The following is a 22322-nucleotide window of genomic DNA, read 5'->3' on the forward strand; positions in this document are numbered from 1 at the left end:
TTTTCCCTGGATTTTGAAAGCACTGTTGCTTTTATTTATTGCATATAGGGTGCCTTTTCAGAAGACTCATTCCATTCTGATTCTGATCATTTTTTTGTGTCCACCTTCCAGGAGCACTGAAAACCTTAGTGTAGTCTCTTTATTTATTCATCTGGTCACATGGGTGTACCCTGTTAATATTCAGACTCTCTCAGTTCTTGGAAATTTTCTTATTACGTTTTAATTATAATTTCACCCAAGTTCCCTATATTCTGTCTTTAACCATAATCTTATTAGTGAAATATTGGACCATCTGGATTAATTCTGTAAGACTCTAAACTTTTTTCTTTACTATTTGTCTATCTCTTTGTTTCGTTTTCTACTTTCTGGGCAATTAATTTTGTCATCCAATTTATATATATAAGTTTTTGGGGGATGACAAATATCTATTTTTAAGAGTTCTTTTTTGTTTTCTGGCTGTTTTCAGAGCATCTTGTTATAGATTTATAAACATATCTTCTCTCTTCTATCATTAAACTATTTATTCTGTAAAAAATGCATTATGTAGTAAGAAATTTTATAACCATTTTACGAATGAGAGTGAATCACAGGGCTGTTAAGAATTTGCCCAAGGTCATATATATAGCTAGTGAGGGACACTTAAGTCATAGGTTTTTCTTTATCTTATAATAAGAATCCTTGCTTTATACAATTACTGTAAGATTAATGGGTAAATACATATGTAACACTTAGAAAAGTGGGTAGTATAGAGTAAGCACTCAATAAAGCATTCACTTTTATTATATTTTATTTCTCAGGATATTAATCAGACATTTTAAAGGCTTTCTTCTATTTTCTGTATTGTATCTCTTTCCTTCTGTTTCCTTCTTTTTAATAGTGCTGGTGGTTTTGACCTTTCTATTTCACATTGTAGGATTTTCTTTCAAATGTTTTGTGGTTCTTGGCTGTCTTCTTAAAACTGTATTTAAGAATAATGAAATATCAAAATGCTGACAGTAAGCTCTTTTGCATGCATAAGACCTCTTGATGGAAGGGCTTCACTCTACTATGCTAACTATGTACTTCACATAACTATGCTAGGATAGAGTTATTTCCTTGGGAGGCTCCCAAATATCAGTATGTATAATCCTTTATCTGGAACTTTCATACTCTTCAGGTTAGAATTCTACAGTATCCTATGTATAAGGGTGAGGTGGGAAGGGGTTCGGGCATATACCTTGTGCCCTACAACCTGAGAATATTAAGTGGGAAGGTGCTAGAAGTCTTACCATTCAGAATGCAGAAGTTTGCTTAATTTCCCTATTTTTAGTTTCACACATCACATTTGCACTCAGCTGTGCCTGGAGTCTCCAAGGCTAGAGATATCCCTATTTTCTGCAAACAAATAAATTTTTAATTCTCTGGCTCTGAGTTACTTTTCTGACTATGTAGAATGGCAAGAAGACTAGAGAATCCAACTTTCCTATATTTTCAACTAATCACTTTTTTTTTTTTTTAGCTCTTACCTTACTTCAACTTTCTTATGCTCCCAGTTCATCCAGTCTTGAACCTAAATGGGATTATGTGGGGCAAACACACTAGTTTCTTGTATCTCCAATGCAGTAACTTTATGTTGGCTGTTTTTTGGAACTGCTAAATCAGCTATTCTTTCATCTGCCTTCCTGTCATCAAAAAAAAAAAAGTGTTTTCACTTGTATATTCTTCATGCTTGTGAGTTTGTATCATTTTTATTACTTTTGTGTCATTTTAAAGTATATTTTAAGAGGAAGGAGGATAACAAAATGTAGCCAATCTACCTACCTTTCAATTTTTACCCTTCTGTACTGATTAATTTTTCAACCATGTTTCTAGTTTGCATTTTTTAATATAATTTGAAATTAACATTTTAAGACATGAACTTGTTAGATCCTTCCTCCATCCATTCTTGAGAGTACTTTTGAGACCTCCTGTATGGACATCATTCGGGGGCTCCTAGACTCTATTGCAACTATGTCCTTTATTATGTAGCAGCCACACATTTTGGCTAGGACTGAAGCCACCTCAAGCTTAAGGAGTGTTCCCTGACTGGATTAAAACAAAGCAAGAGGCAAAGAAGAGTTTTCAGATTTGCATATATTTCTATGCTACTTGAAACATAATGAAAGCTTCATTATTAGGCACATGATCTTAGTTGATCTAATCAGCATGAAAGCTAAGTTTTTGTTCTATGGTTGGGGGAGAGAATCTTTCTCCCTTTGTATTTCTTGACTGAAAGAGCAGGCTGACATAGTTGCTATTGAAAGGGATCTTGGGAACCTGAGGGGAGCTGGCCTTTGGGTATGCCGATCTTAAGTAAAACTAGCATCTTTGTGTTCATGTACTTGCTAAATATTTTTGTATATTGTAAGAAACTGAAAATAAATTATAAATTTACATACTGTGTCCTACCCCAATATTTTACTCCATTGCTAGCAAGATATCTACAGAAATGCCTTCTTGTGCTATGAGAACTATCTACATGTTTCATGATCCATTCAGCTTCGTATCTTCTAAGAGAATCTGGAAATGGCTCATGCACATTTTGCCTTTACCACCTAAGGAAGGCTAAGTAGTACTGGGATTTCATTCAGTTTAACAACCAGTTATACCTTCCTTGTTTCAGGCTTTTAATCTTCTCCAAAACAATTGCAAGCTCCTGGAGGCCAGGAATCTTAGCTTGTATTTCTGTATTTATCACAACTGAGCACATTTAGTTATGTGCAGAGTAGGGAGGGATATTTAATAACTGTTTTAAAACAAATACTAACAGCATCACAAACTACAGAGAATTTTTTTTAAAGTAAGATGGAATAGAGAATATATTTGTAATCATATAAGGAACAGAATGGATAAACAGCATTTGTTTCTGGAGGACATCTATGTGGAAGGGATTTAGGTAGCTTTGGTCAAACTGTAATAATCTGTGGAGACGCGTGGTGGCGCTGCAGGATAACATCGCGAAAAAAATTACACTGGCTAAGTCCTGGACACTGCTATCCAGTGCACACGGAGAAATGGGGAGACAGAACAGCTAGAGGTGACCCAGAAGCCATTCAACAGGGCTAAAGTCTTAGACCTCAGAGGATTTGGTGGACAGATCAGAGGCACAATTCCCAGAACTGAGAGGTAGAGCTGAAGGGATTCAGCAGGAAGCCTTTGGGAAAGGAGCTATGGAGAACGGAGGGCCAGGCACTCTGCGGACAAGGCAAGTCCTGCTTCTCTTTGTCTTGTTGGGAATATCTCAGGCGGTCTCTGAGTCAGGGCGCTTTTCTGTGGCGGAGGAAATGCAGAGCGGGAGCTTTATAGGCAATTTGGCAAAGGACTTGGGACTGGAGGTGGGGGAGCTATCGTCACGGGGGGCCCAAATAGTCTCTAAGGATAACAAACAGCATTTGCAGCTGGATTTAAACACGGGAGATTTGCTCCTAAGGGAAACTCTAGACCGGGAAGAGCTGTGTGGCTCCACCCAGCCGTGTGTGCTGCACTTCCAGGTGTTAATGAAAAACCCCTTGCAGTTTTTTAGAATTGAGCTCCAGGTCAGGGACATAAATGATCACTCTCCCGTTTTCCTGGAAAAAGAAATGCGCCTAGAAATCCCAGAGAATAGTCCTGTCGGCGCTGTGTTCTTATTAGAAAGTGCCAAGGATTTAGATGTGGGAATCAACACCATAAAAAACTACACAATCAGTCCCAACTCTAATTTCCACGTTAAAATTAGAGTCAATCCAGACAACAGGAAATACCCTGAGCTGGTTTTGGACAAAGCGCTGGATTACGAAGGACAGCCTGAGCTCAGTTTCATCCTCACGGCTCTGGATGGCGGCTCTCCGCCCAGATCCGGGACCGCCTTGGTTCGGGTGGTGGTCGTGGACATTAATGACAACGCCCCTGAGTTCGAACAGCCCTTTTATGACGTGAAGATTCCAGAGAACAGCATCTTAGGTTCTCCAGTTGTGACCGTCTCAGCTTGGGATTTAGACTCAGGAACAAACGGGGAAATATCATACACTTTGTCCCATGCCTCGGAAGATATTTGCAAGACATTTGAAATTAATCAAAAGTCTGGAGAAGTTATTCTAACAGCACTCTTGGATTTTGAAACAACTGAATCATACTCAATAATCATTCAAGCCACAGACGGAGGTGGCCTTTTTGGAAAATCAACAGTGAGAATTCAGGTGATGGATGTGAATGACAATGCTCCCGAAGTCACCGTGTCATCAGTTATCAGCCCAATCCCTGAAAACTCACCTGAGACTGTGGTTGTGGTTTTCAGTATTCTAGACAGAGATTCCGGGGACAACGGGAGAATGATTTGTTCTATCCCAGAAGACCTCCCATTCACGCTAAAACCTTCCGTTGAGAATTACTACACATTGGAAACGGAGGGAACACTGGACAGAGAAATCAGAGCCGAGTACAACATCACCATCACCGTCGCAGACTTGGGTACCCCCAGGCTGAAAACCCAGCACAACATAATCTTGTTGGTCTCGGACGTCAATGACAACGCGCCCATCTTCTCCCAAACCTCCTACACCCTGTTCGTCCGCGAGAACAACAGCCCCGCCCTGCACATGGGCAGCGTCAGCGCCACAGACAGAGACTCAGGCTCCAACGCCCAAGTCACCTACTCACTGCTGCCGCCCCAGGACCCGCACCTCCCCCTCGCCTCCTTGGTCTCCATCAATGTGGACAACGGGCACCTCTTCGCTCTCAGGTCGCTGGATTACGAAGCCCTGCGAGCCTTCGAGTTCCGCGTGGGCGCGACAGATGCAGGCTCCCCCGCGCTGAGCAGCGAGGCGCTGGTGCGCGTGGAGGTCATGGACGAAAACGACAACTCGCCCTTCGTGCTCTACCCGCTGCAGAACGACTCTGCGCCCTGCACTGAGTTGGTGCCCAGGGCTGCCGAGGCGGGCTACCTGGTGACCAAGGTGGTGGCGATGGACAGCGACTCGGGCCAGAACGCCTGGCTGTCCTACCAGCTGCTCAAGGCCACTGAGCCCGGACTGTTCAGCGTGTGGGCGCACAATGGCGAGGTGCGCACAGCCAGGCTGCTGAGCGAGCGCGACGGGGTCAAGCACAGACTCATCGTGCTGGTCAAGGACAATGGCGAGCCACCGAGGTCGACCAGCGTCACGCTGCACGTGCTCCTGGTGGATGGGTTCTCGCAGCCCTACCTGCCGCTGCCAGAGGTGGCCCTGGATGAGGCTCAAGCCGACTCGCTCACCGTCTACTTGGTCATTGCGTTGGCGTCGGTCTCGTCGCTCTTCCTGTTCTCCTTGCTCTCGTTCATCGCTGTGTGGCTGTGCAGGAGGAACAGGGCCGCCTCGGTGGATCGCCGTTCGGTGCCTGAGGGCCACTTTCCGAGCCACTTGGTTGACGTTAGCGGTACCGGGACTTTGTCTCAGAGGTACCTCTATGAGGCGTTTCTGACTGGAGGCTCCGGGACCAATGAGTTCAAGTTCTTGAAGCCGATTATCCCCAACTTTCCGCCCCAGGGCCCTGGAAAAGAAATAGAGGAAAATCCTTCCTTTCTCAATAGCTTTGGGTTCAGTATTCAGTGACCATGATTGACTTTTATATTCCATGTGCATATTGTTTTATGGCTCTTCCAAACCAATGTTTATTTTCCCCAATTTGTGTGTACTTTAAATTGAACTGATATTAATATTTTCTCATATTCTCCTGAATTTTGCTTTTAAATGAAAGTTTATCTTTATTAGTAGTTGTAATGAGATTGTAATTTACTCTCTAACCCAGGAGATCTAATTTATAATTAATTTGCCTCCCTAAATTACAACACCAAATCACTTTCTTTCTGTGTCCCCAACCCCCACCCCAGTTGAACTTTGATCCCAAATTATGCTTATTGTAAAATAAAACTGACCACTTTGGAAGTAATTCAAGTGTTCAAGCATTTCTTCATTTGATTCTTTTTTGTGGTTTTTCTTGTAGTTTAATATTGGTTGCTGTTTAGAAATGTCATTTTTCTTTCTTTAGGTCCACTGCGTTTTCTTGATTAATGTTTTGAAATATTTAATACTATTGAAAACAAACCTGAATGGTCATGTCCTGTGATACAACCCTAAGTGTAATTATCTAATTAGAAAGGCTGGAAAGCAAGTGTCTCAGTATCTTTTGTTTATACAGCCTGGAAAGTAATTATGAAGGTGTATTAATATTGTGACCACTCACAGATTCTTGGGATATGAAATTACAGTTTTACAAAGCTCTAGGACACTCCACTGGAATGCAGACATCTAAACAATAATTTGGGTAACATAAAGTGAACTTGTGTGTTAATGTGTATAATATTTTGCCTGTGTTCTCTCAGAATTTAACGTGAGAATTGGACACTGGGCACTGTTTTCCAAGCTTTTTAAACCATAACCAGTAGTAAAATTGTTTTATATATTATGTGACATACAGACATAATAGAGAAGTCTTATGAACAATGTTTAGCCTTTTGTGATGGAATTTGAAATTGCCTATGCTATTCTATTCTTTCTAATTATCAAATATGGTCATGATCCACTAAACTGATTTCAAGGCCTGCTAATGGGTAGCAATCCAAAGTTGGAAAACCATTTTTCTCAGAGATATAAAACTATGATATTCACTAGTGAATGACTCAAATGTAGAGACCATTGTGAAGTATCAATATATAGTCTTTTAGGGTTCTCATGTAAAAACTTTTAAAACCATTGTAAGGGAAACAGTTTAATCTCATGCTACACAGGCATCAACCAACTTCTCTTGCCTTTAATGATCTTACTAGTTACAGAAGAAAAAGCCTTCATGGCTGGGGGAGATTTCCCATGAATTTCACTTAAAAGTCACTCAAGTCTACACGTTACGGAAGGAAAATACAGTTAAACAAGACGCGTAAGAGTACAGAGAGAAAGGACGTGTGTGAGAGAGCAAGCAGGCACAGGAAAGAGGAAATGAATGGGGGTGAGTAAAGTGATTGCTTCTAATAACAGACTAGAGTCAGTGCAGAAAAACACCTCTTGAAGATATTTTAAAGCTTTATCTTAGCACTGTAGAGGGGCTGTCTATTGGTCAATCGATAACGCCAGGAAGTACAATCCCTTTCTCTAGCATACCTGAGATAACCATTACTGTGGAACAAACCAGTGTGGACCTATTAATTATTCTTTGCATTAAATATAAATGGGGAGAACAGAAGTCAACTATGGTGCATGTAGGCTAATTGAATCTTAATTTTCTGTTTTCAGAAGTGGAAGTAAGCGCAATTTTTCCCCCTAAAGGAAAACTTCTTTTTTTTTAGAACAAAAACTCACAAGATACTGGTTAATCAATAAAGATTACCCCCTGTACAGGGTTATTGCTTCTTAGCATACCAGACGAGATACATAGAACACTGAAGGTGAAAAATAAAGATAGCCATTTCTCATACATGAGAATTAATTACTAATCAAAAAGACCGACAAGACCATAACAGCTGTTGGCGAGGATGTGGAGAAATTAGAATCCTAATGTATTACTGGTGGGAATGTAAAATGGTGCAGCCACATTAGAAAACAGTTTGGCAATTCCTCAAAATTTTAAACATAGAGTTACCCTGTGACCCAGGAATTCTACTCCTACGTATCTACCCAAAACAATTTAAAATGTATGTCCACACAAAAAAACTTACACCTGAATGTTCATAATAGCATTATTCATAATAGCCAAAAAGTGGAAATAACCCAAACGTCCATTAACTGACAAGTGGATAAACACAATGTGGTACCTCCCTACAAGAGAGTTGTTATTACTCAGCAATAAAATGGAATGCAGCACTGATACACGCTACAGCACAGATGAACCTCAAAAACATTACACTAAGGGGAAGAAGCCAGTCATAAAAGTTCACATATTGTATTATCCCATTTATATAAAATGTTCAGAGTAGACAAATTTATGGAGACAGAAAGTAGATTACTAGCTTAGCGGTTGCTTACGGCTGGCGGGGAGGGATGGACAGTGACTGCTAACAGGTACAAGGTTTCTTTTTTTTGGATGATGATGGAAATGGTCTAAAATTAGATTGTGGTGATAGTTGCACAACTCTATAAATATTCTAAAAGCCATTTAATTGTATACTTTAAATGGGTGGGCTTTATGGTATGATAGATAACAAAACTTTAAAAAATAAAGGTGCCATGCTCCTAGCAGCCTGTGGTCCCAAGTAAGCTGAGCCTTATCTCATCTATAATGGGGCAGGAGGACAGAGCTATTCAGATGGCAGATGGAGAATCTAACAGGTACAAAAACAGAGGCAAGGACCAGGTACTCGTCTACTGTTCAATTTTTTCCCCATATATGAGCAGCAGGACTTCTTTATTTATGGAAAGAACTATGCATTTCCTGACTCTAATGAAGAGTGGCCAGGCCCAGGAGCTCAGATGCCAGGCACAAGTGACTAAATACTTGTCCTGAAACATAATGCTAAAAACAAATTTTGCTCTTTCACTTCAAATACGTCATTTATACATAAATTTAAACCAGTTCATAGGAATCAAGTAGCAGACTGTAAATTTAGGAAGTGGTCTTATATCCACTGGATATAATATGGAATTAGCCAAGAGTATGGGAAAGAAAGCACTTAAGTATATTTTAGCTTACGAACACATCCTTCTTCTCATCTTCCTTTCCACTTCAAGTCGTACCACCACTTCTGGCCCCACCGTTTAATATAACAACACGTTCTCCCAGTCCCAAGGTCTTCACCTCTACTCCAGTTCAATCATTAATGAATGTATAGATACATGCTATGCTTTTCACCACCCAGAATCGATCCTTCTGTGAAATAATAATTTCAGATAACTTCCTCTAAGAACACAATTTTCTATCCTTTTAACTCTTTCATCTTCTACTTTCATTGCATCTTGTCTTTGACCTTATCAGGATTTCCATTCCAGGATGCTGCTACTACCTACCCAACTCCTTTCTTGTTCCAATTTCCTTTATATTTTACTGATACCCAGGCTTATCCTTCCCAATCTCTCTCTCACCCATATTCTCAATTGTCTTGTTTAGTTGTCCCATATGGTGAAACTCTATCCCAATGAATGTAATTGTCTGCATTCTCCCATCTTACCCTTGGGACATTACACTTTATAAGAGAAAATTACAAAATTATCAATACTGCTGGTATGATAAATTTTTCACATCAAACTTAGACTTTCAGCAACAAGAAACTCTTTTATATTTTCCTAATGATGCTTTCTCTTCTATTCTTCATAACAAATATTTCAAATGTATTTAACTTAAATTTCTCACCCTACCACTTACATATTCCCTTTTACAGATGAACCTGCCTAAAACGTTACAGAGAAAATAGAATCCATCAGATGAGAATTCTCTCAGTTTTCTGACCCCCAAACTACAGCTTTGACAACATCTGTATCTCTTCTTCCCCCTGCTAAGGTCCCTTCCACCTATCTAAGTGCAATTCCTTCATACATTATCTCGATCTCATCTTTAACCATCTTCTGGGGGCTTCACGTTGATTATCTCCTTTCTTCTGTATCTTAAATACTCCCCTCTCTACAGAACACCAGACATGGACATTTTATATATGTTAAGTCTCTCTAATCTTAAAAAAAAAAAAAAACTCAAGAGTCTAAATTTTCCTCCAGATACAGATCTATTTACTTTTTTACAACCAAATTTCTTGAAAGAGTTGTCTATCCTCATTTTCCCTCCCTCATCACTTTTCAGTCAAGCACAATCTAATTTTCATCACAACCACTCTACTGAAACTCCCATTGTAAAGGTCATCAAAGATTTCTGTATAAGTTAAGTAAGGTTACGCTGCTGAAACAAAGAGTACAGAGGCTTGTAGAAGGTGTATCTCTTTCATGTAACAGTTCAAACGTAAATGATTAGGTAGATAGAGCAGTTTTGCTCCTCACAGTCTTTTTGGACCAAATTTTGCTCCCAGTACTTGTTCCAACATTATTTATGGCAACGTCATAGTCTGCATGGCCGTAGCTGGGTCAATGCCACACTAAGGGTCTGGCTGATTGGAAAAGAGGTGGTACACCAAGATGTCTTCCATTCCAGACTGAAAATTGCCAAACCAAAATTCTGCTCACAGCCTGTCTGTGAGAGCTTAATTCACTTGGCTACCCCCAGCTACAAAGAAGGCTGAGACAGGCAGGCCATCTGAGTAGCCACGTGTTGGGTACACTTCTATTACTATAGAAGAAACGCAAAAGAGATTTTGGTAGACATTCATCAGAATCTTCCACAATGATTGTCTTCTTAAATTCAATGGACAATTTTAATTCTGACTTTTCTGAAGCATTTGATAATATTGAGTTTCCTCATCTCCTTGCAATTTTATTTGCTTAAGTTTCACAATATTGAACTCGGGACCTTCCCTCTGTCTTTTCAAACACACTTCTTACTCTCTCTCCTCTAAATGAAGGTATTTTCTCAGAGTTCTGTCCTAAGCCCTCTTCTATTCTTACTTGACACACTTTCGCTTGGTTATCTTCGTGCTCTTACAGTTTTAATCACCATATATATCCCGATAAATCCCAAAGTCCAAAGTCCTTATCTCCAGCCTAGGTTTACTTCCTATGCTTTACTTACACACACACACACACACATTCCCCACAGGGGGGTGTATATTCTACAAGCATCAAAGTCAGTATCGGCATGTCCAAAACTGAACACATAATCTTCTTCCACCTCAACTTGCTTTATTTTTCAGCATTCCCAGTTTTAGTGAATGATACTACTAGCCACCCAATTGCCAATCCAGAAGTGTGGTAGTAATCAGCCTTGAGTCTTTCCTCTTTTTGTCCCCATGCCACCTATCAATCACCAGGTCCTACATATTTCATATCCTAAATACATTTCTAATCTTCCCTCTTCTCTCCACCCACACTGGCATTACCCTGGTACAGGCCACCATCGTCTCCTAACTGGTCTCTCTGGTTCCAGTCTCACTCCCTGAAATTAATTCTCCATATTGCAGCAAGGCAGATATTTCAGAGAGGCAGATGTGAGCATGTTAATCATTTCTTAAGTGCTGTATTGTATTTTAAATGCCTTAGGATAAATTAAAACATGCATGATACGACTTATGTAATTATTCATGTTCTAGCCCTGCTTTTACCCCTAATCACAAGTATAAATTCTCCTCTTCCATGGTTCAAGGTTCAAGACATACTGAAAACGCCTGTGAGAAACATCCCTCCCTCTCCTGGCTAGCTCCCTCAGATCACAACTTATAGTTCACTACCTCAGGAAAGCTTTCCCTGATGACCCAAGTCTGGGTTAGGTTTTATTTATTTTAGTTGTTGACAGATACTTACCTAGCACTTGCTAACCACTTAATAAATATTAACTCATTAGGTTCCTACAGTGATAATCCTAGGAGGTAAATGCTATCATCAACCCTATTTTGCAGGTAAGGAAACAGAGGCACATAGAGGCTAGGTAACTTGTTCAAGTCTATAGCTAGTGAGCAGCAGAGCCAGGATTCTGATGCAGACATCTTGGTTCCAGAGTCTATGTTCTTAACCACTATGATATGCTGTCTCGCAGGCACAAGCTGTTCTTTTTGAGTATTTCACATTGCCCATGCATGCACTATGACATATTTTAATTATCTGTCTGCCAATATTTGTGGCCTGTGAGCTCCATCAAGACAAGGGCTATATCTTATTCATGTCATGTCCTTAGAGCCTAGTGTTGTGCCTGAAAACTGAGAAAGCATTTGAATACTTGCTTAATGGAAGCATAAATAAAGGTATTTAAAATTATTCCTTTTGTTTTACTCAAGTATAAACTCTATTTTGAAGATCGACTCAACTAAGTTTAGCAAGAAAAATATTTCTGTGCATAAGCAATAATTTCACAAATTTTCAGAAATGGAAACTAAATGCTCTTATGATCTTATTTCATATTATAGTACTGTCCATTTCTTACTTCTTTCTACCTCCCTGTCAGGGATATCGTCTCTGTATATCTTCAGTGATGTCATGCTCTGCTTCATGCTTGAAATGTTCTCTACCCCTGAGCAACAATTCATATATGTACGCTGCTTAAGGCCAATCCAAATTTCACTTGCTGTGTGTACACTTGTCAGGAGTGAGAAAAATATAGGCATACTTGGGTGCCCATGCCCATTTTCTGTGTATTCACTGCCCATGAAACTAGTCTTGCTACATTATCAGCTATTTACTACTTGTTTTATATTTTTTCCTTTTAAGTGTTAAAGCTTTTTAAAGAATGTGGACCATGTTTTATAGTTCTTTACATATACCACAAATAAATGTATAATCGGGATTTAATTTGATGAAATGACTTTACTGATATATATGCTAGTAGGTACATGGACATCTACGGAAGAAATACAAGAAATTGGCATTGCCTCTGAGAATGTAGACTGGACCTTAAGTGAGGGAAAGAGACTTATACTTAACTGTGTACCATTTTGTGATGTTTGATTTTCCCAACTACACGCACGTATTTTTTAAAATAGCAATGTGATAAAAGTAATGACATTACTAACTATAAATGGCTGAACTCAAGTATTTACAAGAATGGAGTAGAGAATATATTTGTAATTACTCAAGAAATGGCCTGAAAAAAATATTATTTCTTCACCCAAAGACATTAATGGATCCTTCTTGCCAGGCCTTCAAAAAAGTGGCAATTAAAATGCTGTGTACACACCTTGCTTGGATCCTGATTAAAAGCAAACAAACAACAATAAAATAAATTGTGGAGAAAACTGGAGGAAAACAAACAGACTAAGTTTAAATTATATTAAGGAATTATTGCTAAGTTTGTTGGTTGTGACAGTGGTATTGTGGCTATATTTTAAAAGTTCTTATCTATTAGAGATACTGAAATATTCGGAGGAAACAATGTATGATGTCTAGGATCTGCTTTAAAATATTCCAGATGTGTTCATGAATTGCTTGTTCAAAGACACAAAAAATTTTAATGAAAAAATTTCGGAGACGCATGGTGGCGCTGCAGGATAAGATGAAAAACGATGCACGGGATGACTCTGTGGGCTTCGTCATTCAGGAGAACAGAGATCATCCGGTCCACTGAAAAGAGAGGCGTTAAAGGAGCTTCACCTACAGAGCCGCTGGAGGGTTGTATACCTTCCAGGGGGTTCATATAGAAAAATCAGAAATTCAGCCTTCCAGAATTAGGGCTGCAGTTTAAATTTTCCACACAAGTGTTTGCCTGAAGGACCCATGGATACCAGAGGGGCGCTTGCTCTGCTGCGGAAAAGGCAAGTCCTGATTCTCTTTGTTTTGCTGGGATTGTCTCAGGCGCGTCTTCAATCTGGGCGCTATTCAGTGGCAGAGGAAAGGGAAATTGGCTCCTTTGTGGCCAGTCTGGCAAGGGACCTGGGGCTGAAGGTAGAGGAGCTGTCTTCACGGGAGGCACGGGTAGTGTCTGATGATAACAAAAAGCATTTGTACCTTGATTTGCTGACCGGGGATTTGTTCTTAAATGAGAAACTGGACCGAGAAGAGCTATGTGGCTCCACTGAGCCCTGTGTGCTGCATTTTCAAGTGTTATTGAAAAACCCTTTACAGTTTTTTCGGGCTGAGCTGCACATCGAAGATATAAATGATCACTCTCCTACATTCCTAGACAAGGAAATACTTTTGAAAATATCAGAAAGTACAACAATTGGAACCACATTCTTAATGGAGAGTGCTCAAGATTTGGACACAGGAAGCAACAGTCTCCAAAACTACACAATTAGCCCCAATTCACATTTCTACGTTAAAATTAGAGACAGCGGTGATGGAAAGATATACCCAGAGTTGGTCCTGGACAAAGCGTTGGATCACGAAGAGGAGCCTGAACTCAGATTAACACTCACAGCGCTGGATGGCGGGACCCCGCCCAGGTCTGGGACAACCACGGTGTTCATCAAAGTCTTGGATATCAATGACAACGCCCCTGAGTTTTCTCAGGAGCTGTATGAAGTGCAGGTCCTGGAGGACACACCCCTTGGCTCCTGGGTTACCACTGTCTCTGCTAAGGATTCCGATGCAGGAAATTATGGGAAAATATCTTATACATTCTTCCATGCATCGGAAGATATTCGTAGAATATTTGAAATCAATCCTGTATCTGGGGAAGTGCATTTGAGAGCACTCTTGGATTTTGAAGTAACACAATCCTACACTATAAATATTCAGGCAACAGATGGTGGGGGTCTTTCAGAAAAATGCATTCTTCTGGTTAAAGTAATGGATATAAACGACAATCGACCGGAAGTGACTATGTCGTCAATTACCAACAGAATACCAGAGAACTCGCCAGAGACGCTTGTTGCTGTTTTTAGTGTCCGAGACCAAGACTCTGGAGACAATGGGAGGGTGATTTGCTCTATTCAGGATGACCTACCCTTTATCCTTAAACCGACCTTCAAGAATTTCTTCACTCTGGTTACTGAAAAAGCCCTTGACAGAGAGATGACAGCCGAGTATAACGTCACCATCACCGTCACAGATTTGGGGTCCCCCAGACTGAAAACCCAGTACAATATAACTATATGGGTCTCAGATGTCAATGACAACGCTCCAACTTTCACACAAACCTCCTACACCCTGTTCGTCCGTGAGAACAACAGCCCCGCCCTGCACATGGGCAGCGTCAGCGCCACAGACAGAGACTCAGGCTCCAACTCCCAAATCACCTACTCGCTGCTGCCGCCCCAGGACCCGCACCTCCCCCTCGCCTCCTTGGTCTCCATCAACGCGGACAACGGACACCTCTTCGCCCTCAGGTCGCTGGATTACGAAGCCCTGCGAGCCTTCAAGTTCCGTGTGGGCGCGACAGACGCAGGCTCCCCCGCGCTGAGCAGCGAGGCGCTGGTGCGCGTGGAGGTCGTGGACGAAAACGACAACTCGCCCTTCGTGCTGTACCCGCTGCAGAACGGCTCTGCGCCCTGCACTGAGCTGGTGCCTAGGGCGGCTGAGGCGGGCTACCTGGTGACCAAGGTGGTGGCGGTGGACGGCGATTCGGGCCAGAACGCCTGGCTGTCCTACCAGCTGCTCAAGGCCACGGAGCCCGGGCTGTTCAGCGTGTGGGCGCACAATGGCGAGGTGCGCACAGCCAGGCTGCTGAGTGAGCGCGACGCCGCCAAGCACAAGCTAGTCGTGCTGGTCAAGGATAATGGTGAACCGCCAAGGTCGGCCAGCGTCACGCTGCACGTGCTCCTGGTGGATGGCTTCTCGCAGCCCTACCTGCCGCTACCTGAGGTGGCCCCGGACGAGGCTCAGGCAGACTCTCTCACCGTCTACTTGGTCATTGCGTTGGCGTCGGTCTCGTCGCTCTTCCTGTTCTCGGTGCTCCTGTTCGTCTTGGTGCGGCTGTGCAGAAGGAACAGGGCCGCTTTGGTGGGTCGCTATCCGGTACCCGAGGGCCACTTTCCGGACCACTTGGTGGACGTCAGCGGCACCGGGACCCTGTCCCACAGCTACCAGTACGAGGTTTGTCTGACGGGAGGTTCTGGGACTAATGAATTTAAATTTCTGAAGCCAATTATCCCCAATCTCTCAGTCCAGGACTCTGGTAGGAATATGGGGGAAAGCACCAACTTCCGAAACAGTTTCGGATTCAATATTCAATAATTTATTTAAGCCTTTTATTATTCTTGGCATACAAACTGCTAATGCTTTTTGCTTAATCTGTAATAGATGTTAGGTTGTACTTTAGTTGCATGCATCATTACCATTGTTCATGCAATCCTTTAGAAATCTTTATTAGTGGCCATAAAGGGATGGAAATATAATCTCTATACTTTGTTTTTTGTTAATTTGGTCGAAAATGTTATATTAAGAAACTGTTGCTCCTGAAATTAGTGCCCTGAGATAATCTTTAAACCTTAACTTTAAACCAAAAACATCCCTCGAAGTATTTAAAGCAAACAATATTTTAGCTTATTAGTAAAGAATGCCTGCCTTGAGCCTTGTGCTCTTTTGAGAAATCTATATGTCAAATTGACAACAGCAACTCAAAAGGTTAGATAGGAAGTTTGAGGGACAGTGAGTTTATGTTAATGGGGGAGGAACAATTTAGAAAAGGAGGGTGAGAATGGTTGCACAACTCGAAGAATGCAATCAATGTCACTGAACTGTCCATGTAGAAATTGTTGAATTGATGTATGCTGTGCTATGGATATTCCCAATAACAATAACAAGCTATATAAAAAAGAAACTACTGCTATTTTTCTTGCGATAGTGGTATCGTTATGCAAGGCAAGGTTCTTAATTTTTGGAGGTGCGTACTGAAGTATTTAGGTGTGAATGTCACTACATATGTAATTTACTTCATCAAAAATAAAAAGCAAAAATTTTTTAAAATGGTTTTTAATTTTGTTGGGAAGTATTTTATCATACTATTTTGTGCTTGGAGCTCTTGTGGAGGAGCGGTTAAGCGCTCAGCTGCTAACCAAAAGGTCAACAGTTAGAATCCACCGGCCAATCCTTGGAAACCCTATGGGGGCATTTCTACTCTGTCCTACAGGGTCACTATGAGTCGGAATCCACTCAATGATAGCAGTTTTTTTTTTTAATTCTATGCTTGAAAACTTTTATCATAAAAATGCTACTTTCTATATTGGGTATTAGAGAACCTTTTTGTTGTGGTGGTATAGTGTTGTTCAAGAGCTCACTTTTTGACAAAATAAAAGTGACTACATTGAATTAATAATTTGTTATGCGTGTAATTTCAAAGAACTACTTTAATATTCGTGCCTATTCCAAAGAATGTTGATCTAACAGCATGCAGAAATTATCAAACAATATAATTAATATCACACACAAATCAAGTTTTACTGAAGATAATTAAAAAATGATTGCAGCAGTACATCAGCAGGGAGGGAACTGCCAGAAATTCAAGCCAGATTTAGATGAGGACATGGAGCAAGAGATAACATTGTTGATGTCAGATGGATCTTGGCTGAAAGCAGAGAATACCAGAATGATGGTTACCTGTGGTTTATTGACTATGCAAAGACATTCAACTGTGTGAACATAACAAATTATTGATAACTGCAAAGAATGGGAACTCCAGAACACTTAATTGTGCTCATGAGGAACCTCTACATAGACCAAGAGGCAGTCATTTGAACAGAACAAGGAGATACTGCATAGTTTAAAATCAGGAAAGGTATGCATCAGGGTTGTACCTTTTCACTATACTTAGTCAATTTGTGTGCTGACAAGTACCCTGAGAAGCTTGACTATGTGAAGGAGAATGAGGCATCAGGATTGGAGGAAAATTCATTAACAACCTGCGATATGCGGATGACACAACCTTGCTTGCTGAACGTGAAGAGAACTTAAAGCACCAATTGATGAAGATCCAAGACCACAACCTTCAGTATAGATTACATGTCAACATAAAGGAAACAAAAATTCTCACACCTGGACCAATAAGCAACATCATGATAAAGAGAGAAAAGATCGACATTGTCAAGGGTTTCATTTTACTTGGATCCACGATCAATGCCCATGGAAGCAGCAGCTGAGAGAAGAGGCATTGCACTGGGCAAATCTGCTGCAAAAGACCCCTTTAAAGGGTTAGAAAGCAAAGATGTCACCTTGAGAACTAAGGTGCGCCTGGCCCAAGCCATGGTATTTTCAATTGACTCATATGCATGTGAAAGCTGGACAATGAATAAGCAAGACTAAAGACTTGATGCCTTTGAATTACAGTGCTGGCGAAGAATGCTGAATATACCATGCACTGCCAGAAGAATGAACAAATCCATCTTGGAAGAAGCACAGCCAGATGCCCCTTAGAAGCAAGGATGGTGAGACTTCATCTCAAGTACTTTGGACATTTTATCAGGAGGGAGCAGTCCCTGGAGAAGGATCAGTGAAAAAGAGGAAGACCCGCAAAGAGATGAATTGACACAGTGGCTGAAACGATGGGCTCAGACACAGCAACGGTTATGAGGATGGGGCCAGACCGTGCAGTGTGTTCTACTGCACATTAAATTGCCATGAGTTGGAACTGACTTGACAGCACCTAACAGCAACAACAATGTAGAGAAACAAAATCCCTATCTCATGCCATAAAAATAAACATCATGTGGCTCTAAGAACTGAATTATAAATATTTGCATTGGGAAAAAAAGAACCTAGAGAAAAATATCTTTATGACCTTAGGATTGGCTTGAACTTCTTAAGGCTTTAAAGGTACAAAACATAAAGATAACTTAAAATTCTAAAAGCTAAAGATAGCATAGACAAGCTAGTGGATGACAGACAGGGAGAAGCTGCTTGCAGTGCTTTAACTGGAAGGATTAATATTTAGATTATTCAAATAACTTGCAGGTGAGAAGAGAAAAAAAAGCCAGGAAAGCCAATGGAATAAAAAAGGACAAAAGGGAGAAAGAATCCAATAAGGAGAAAATGAAAAGTCTGAAAAGAACTTGAAGTGATAGTTGGTGAAATGCGTACCAAAATGAGATGCCAATTTACATGCATAAGATTAGTAAAAATGAGAAATTTGAATAATATCAAGCAGAATAATAGGAAATCTCACGTGCAGACTGTTTTGATAGCTTTCTCGCAGTCTTTTAGTGAAATTTAGTATGTACATACTGTATGAGCTGGCAATTCCACTTAGGGATATATAAGCCAGAAAACTCTTACACAGGTTTACAAACCGACGTGTGTGAGAATGTTCATCTTGGGATAGGTTCTGGTATAAAAGTAGGAGTCCACCTACTTGTCCATTAATGAAACAACTGATAGGTAAAATGTGGAACATGCTTGCGAAGGAGTATTATGCAGTGATCAAAAGGAATGAACAAGTTGTGTGTACAACTACATGGATAAATCTCAAATGTTTACACCTATGTAAATATTCATATAACACACTATATTTGTAGACATATACATATATGTAAATAAACATTGAACATTGATTCATTGATTCATTCATTAGATATTTATTGAATGTTTACAATGTGCTAAATACTTTTTTTTTTTGGTGCTGAAAATACAGCTGTGAAGAAAATACACAAAAATTCCTGTTTTCTTGGCGCTTACATTCTAGTGAAAGAATATAAAAACAAGATGTATAATAAGCAAATTACATACTATGTTGAATCATTAACTTACTCTGGAGAAAAATGAAACAGGAAAGAGGAATGAGGAATGCTAGAGAGTAGCAACTTCACGTAAGATCATCAGAACAAGTCTTATTCTTTAAGGAACCTATGTGGATTTCTCAGGGCAAAGCATTATAACCAGAGGGAATAGGCAGTAGAAAAACACTGAGGCCGAATTAGACTGGGATGTTTGATAAATAGCAAAACTAGTGTGGCTATAGCACTGCATTTGTAAACTTTTTGGTATCACGCTCTTAGAAATTATTGAGGATCCAAAGAGTATTTTGATATATATTAACTTTATCAACATCTACTGTATTAGAAACACAGTTTAAAACATCTCAGTTTAAAAAAAATATTTCTGTGTTTAAAAATAACAACATTAAAGCTGTTACATGCTAAATAAAGTATTTTTTAAAAAATTAACTACTTTTCCAAAACAAAATAGATGAATGGCATAGTTCTACATATTTGAAAATGTTTTAAATGACAGTTGGATTCTCATTTCTGCTTCTGCATTCAGTTATAATATTACATACATACCATCTGGATAACTCCACTGATAAGAGAATGATAAGAATGAAAAAAGGCAAATTATGTTTTAGGATTTTAAGGAAAGTAGCTTTGACCTTGCGAAATATTATGAATAGGTTTTCAGAACTGCCAGGGGCACTTATAATATACTTTGAGAACCTCCATTGTGGCAGATGAAGTGGGTGGGGAATTAATTTTAGAAAAGATATGAAAGATAATGGTAAACAACATTGGCTTTTGCTGTGAGCTGGTGAGTATAGGAGCAGTTAAAGGTTTTAGATCAGAGGAATGACATAATTGGACTTAAGTTTAAAAAGAACCAGGTTGACTTTCTTCTTAAAAATGTGTTATATTGGGACAATGGTGAAAGCAAGGAGACCAGTCAGTGTGAGAGGAGACCAATCTGTGCGAAATTTTATGGTGTCTTTGACGAAGATGAGAAAGTGAAAATGGTAAAATTATTAAATTCTGAAAATATTTTAAAGGTAGAGCCCATAAGTTTTGCTGATGTACCTGATGTGGAGTATTAAACGGAGGAATCAAGGATGACGCCATAGTTTTCAACCTGAGTCATGGTAGAAAGGAGTAGCCACTTAAAGGGATCAGGTTTGAGTGGAAGATGGCCAGTGCAGTTCTGGACATGATTAGGTGATAAAGTATATTAGATATTTACCCTGAGACATGGAGTGAGCAGTCTTTGATTTAGAGGAGAGATCTGGAAATAGAATTTTTTTTGGAAAAACTCATATTAAGTCATTAGCATTGGTGCCAAAAGAGGATAGAGTAGTAGATTGGAACTTTCTACTAAAATAAATAAACAAGCAAATGGCTTTCAAGGAGTATGTTATGGGGGGGAAAAATTGTGTGAAGAACGCTATTCTGTTCACCTGAATTTAGGAAAGAGTGAAAGTGAGATAGAGATAGTGAGAAAGAGAGAATAGGATGGGAAGAGAGGAGAAAAAAGTATAGGGAAGAAGACATATGTGTGTATGTAGGGGGATAGGAAGTGCAGAGAAAAGTGGGAGCTAATTCCAGTGGCAACGATAAAACTTGTCTCTTCTAAGATATTGTTTAAATTGCAGTATTATAGAGTTAATTTCTTACTAATCAGTTGAAATTTGTAAAAAACCCACAAATTATTTCTCTAGCCTCTTGAGAAGGTCTATTATTCATACCCTATGAAAGCTAAGAGTTTACTGGTGACTCGTGATTTATTGGCATAGCTTATGTAGACCGATCCCTCCACTGAAAACACAGACCGACCCTTCCCCTGAAAATAATTAGCTTATGAGACACTAATATGGTGTCAGGTTAAAGTTGAAGGTAAAAAAGGAAATCTAGAGCAATAAATGAGCACAAAATACACTTTTTCCCTGAGAACATTTGAGATCCTGGGAATTTTGAATCTCCATTTTGATGGATTATATAATGAAGGGGGCATATAAAAGCTTGACAAAATGAGGAGTTTATGGAAGACACTACCGTCAATAATCATGGATCCTCAAAAGCACACACTCAGGATAAGAGTAAACAAGAAATAGATGGGCTCTTGTGTGGAATTTCAGCCTTGAATTTTGTTTCTAGCCTTGAACTTGATTTAAGGCAGTCATTGACAACTAGTGCTCCCAGGTCCTGATAGAATCAAATGCAGCTCTTCTAATGAAAGAAAATTTCTTCATCCTAAGCTTCAAATTACTTATAAATAATTTTTATGTTCATAACCCAAACACAGAGATAACTGCGTATACAAGGAAACATGACACCATGAGTGAGAGCCAGCAGAACAACAGAACACAGAAATAAACTTGCAAGCACTTCAAATATTATAATTATCAGACTATAATATATGAAACACCTCAACTGAAATAAAAGATAAACTTTAAGATGTACAGGGAATAAGAAACTATAAAATGTAAAAGATTATGGAAACCAAGAAAAAACTCCTAGAAATGAAAAATATAATAATCAAAATGTTAAACTGCATATAAAGATTTAATAGAAAATTAGATATAACTAAACAAAGAATGGAAAACAAAGAATTAGTGAAGTAAAAGATAGGTCAGAATATAATTTACCCAGTATGCAACTCAGAGAGTTAGTAAGATAAAAAATACAAAGCAGATGGTTAGGAATATAGGACAGAGTAAGACGGTCTAGCATACCTCTAATCAGAACCACAGAAGAAGAAACGAGAAATATTGGGGCGGAAGCAATATTTGAAGAAATAATGTCTGGGAATTTTCCAGAACTAATCAAAACATCAACACACAGATTCAAGAGACACAAAAAAGCCTAACAGGATGAATAAAAAAGATATCTATGCCTAGAAATTTCCACAGTCAGCCTCTGGCCTTGTTCTGACTGATGATATTGAGCTTTTCCATCATCTCTTTCCACAGATGTAGCCAATTTGATTTCTGTGTGTCCACGAGAGCCAAAATATGACCTTGAGTATATCCCATCTGAATTTAGAGACCATCTCAAGAATAGATTTGATGCATTGAACACCAGTGACTGAAGACCAGAGGAGTTGTGGAAAGACATCAAGGACATCACCCATGAAGAAAGCAAGAGGTCACTGAAAAGACAGGAAAGAAAGAAAAGACCAAGATGGATGTCAGAGGAGACTCTGAAA

At 39.7% G+C, this 22322-nt stretch overlaps 2 protein-coding genes across 2 annotated transcripts; both read left to right on the top strand.

Moving 5' to 3' along the window:
* The first annotated feature begins 470 nt into the window (after positions 1-470).
* Positions 471-8545, top strand: LOC126070071 (protocadherin beta-12-like). Its single transcript, XM_049873865.1, has one exon. It carries the CDS (start codon positions 3189-3191, stop codon positions 5583-5585), a length of 2397 nt encoding a protein of 798 aa, XP_049729822.1. The 5' UTR covers positions 471-3188; the 3' UTR covers positions 5586-8545.
* A 1117-nt stretch (positions 8546-9662) lies between these two features.
* LOC126070069 (protocadherin beta-14) lies at positions 9663-16685 on the top strand. The gene has a single exon (XM_049873863.1). It carries the CDS (start codon positions 13260-13262, stop codon positions 15657-15659), a length of 2400 nt encoding a protein of 799 aa, XP_049729820.1. The 5' UTR covers positions 9663-13259; the 3' UTR covers positions 15660-16685.
* The last annotated feature ends 5637 nt before the right edge of the window (positions 16686-22322 follow it).

This window comes from Elephas maximus, chromosome 2, assembly GCF_024166365.1.
Source record: "Elephas maximus indicus isolate mEleMax1 chromosome 2, mEleMax1 primary haplotype, whole genome shotgun sequence".
Taxonomy (NCBI): domain Eukaryota; kingdom Metazoa; phylum Chordata; class Mammalia; order Proboscidea; family Elephantidae; genus Elephas; species Elephas maximus.

What these genes read in the sequence shown, in the direction of transcription:
- LOC126070071 (XM_049873865.1), top strand. Translation starts at nt 3,189, where the DNA reads ATGGAGAACGGAGGGCCAGGCACTCTGCGGACAAGGCAAGTCCTGCTT.
- LOC126070069 (XM_049873863.1), top strand. Translation starts at nt 13,260, where the DNA reads ATGGATACCAGAGGGGCGCTTGCTCTGCTGCGGAAAAGGCAAGTCCTG.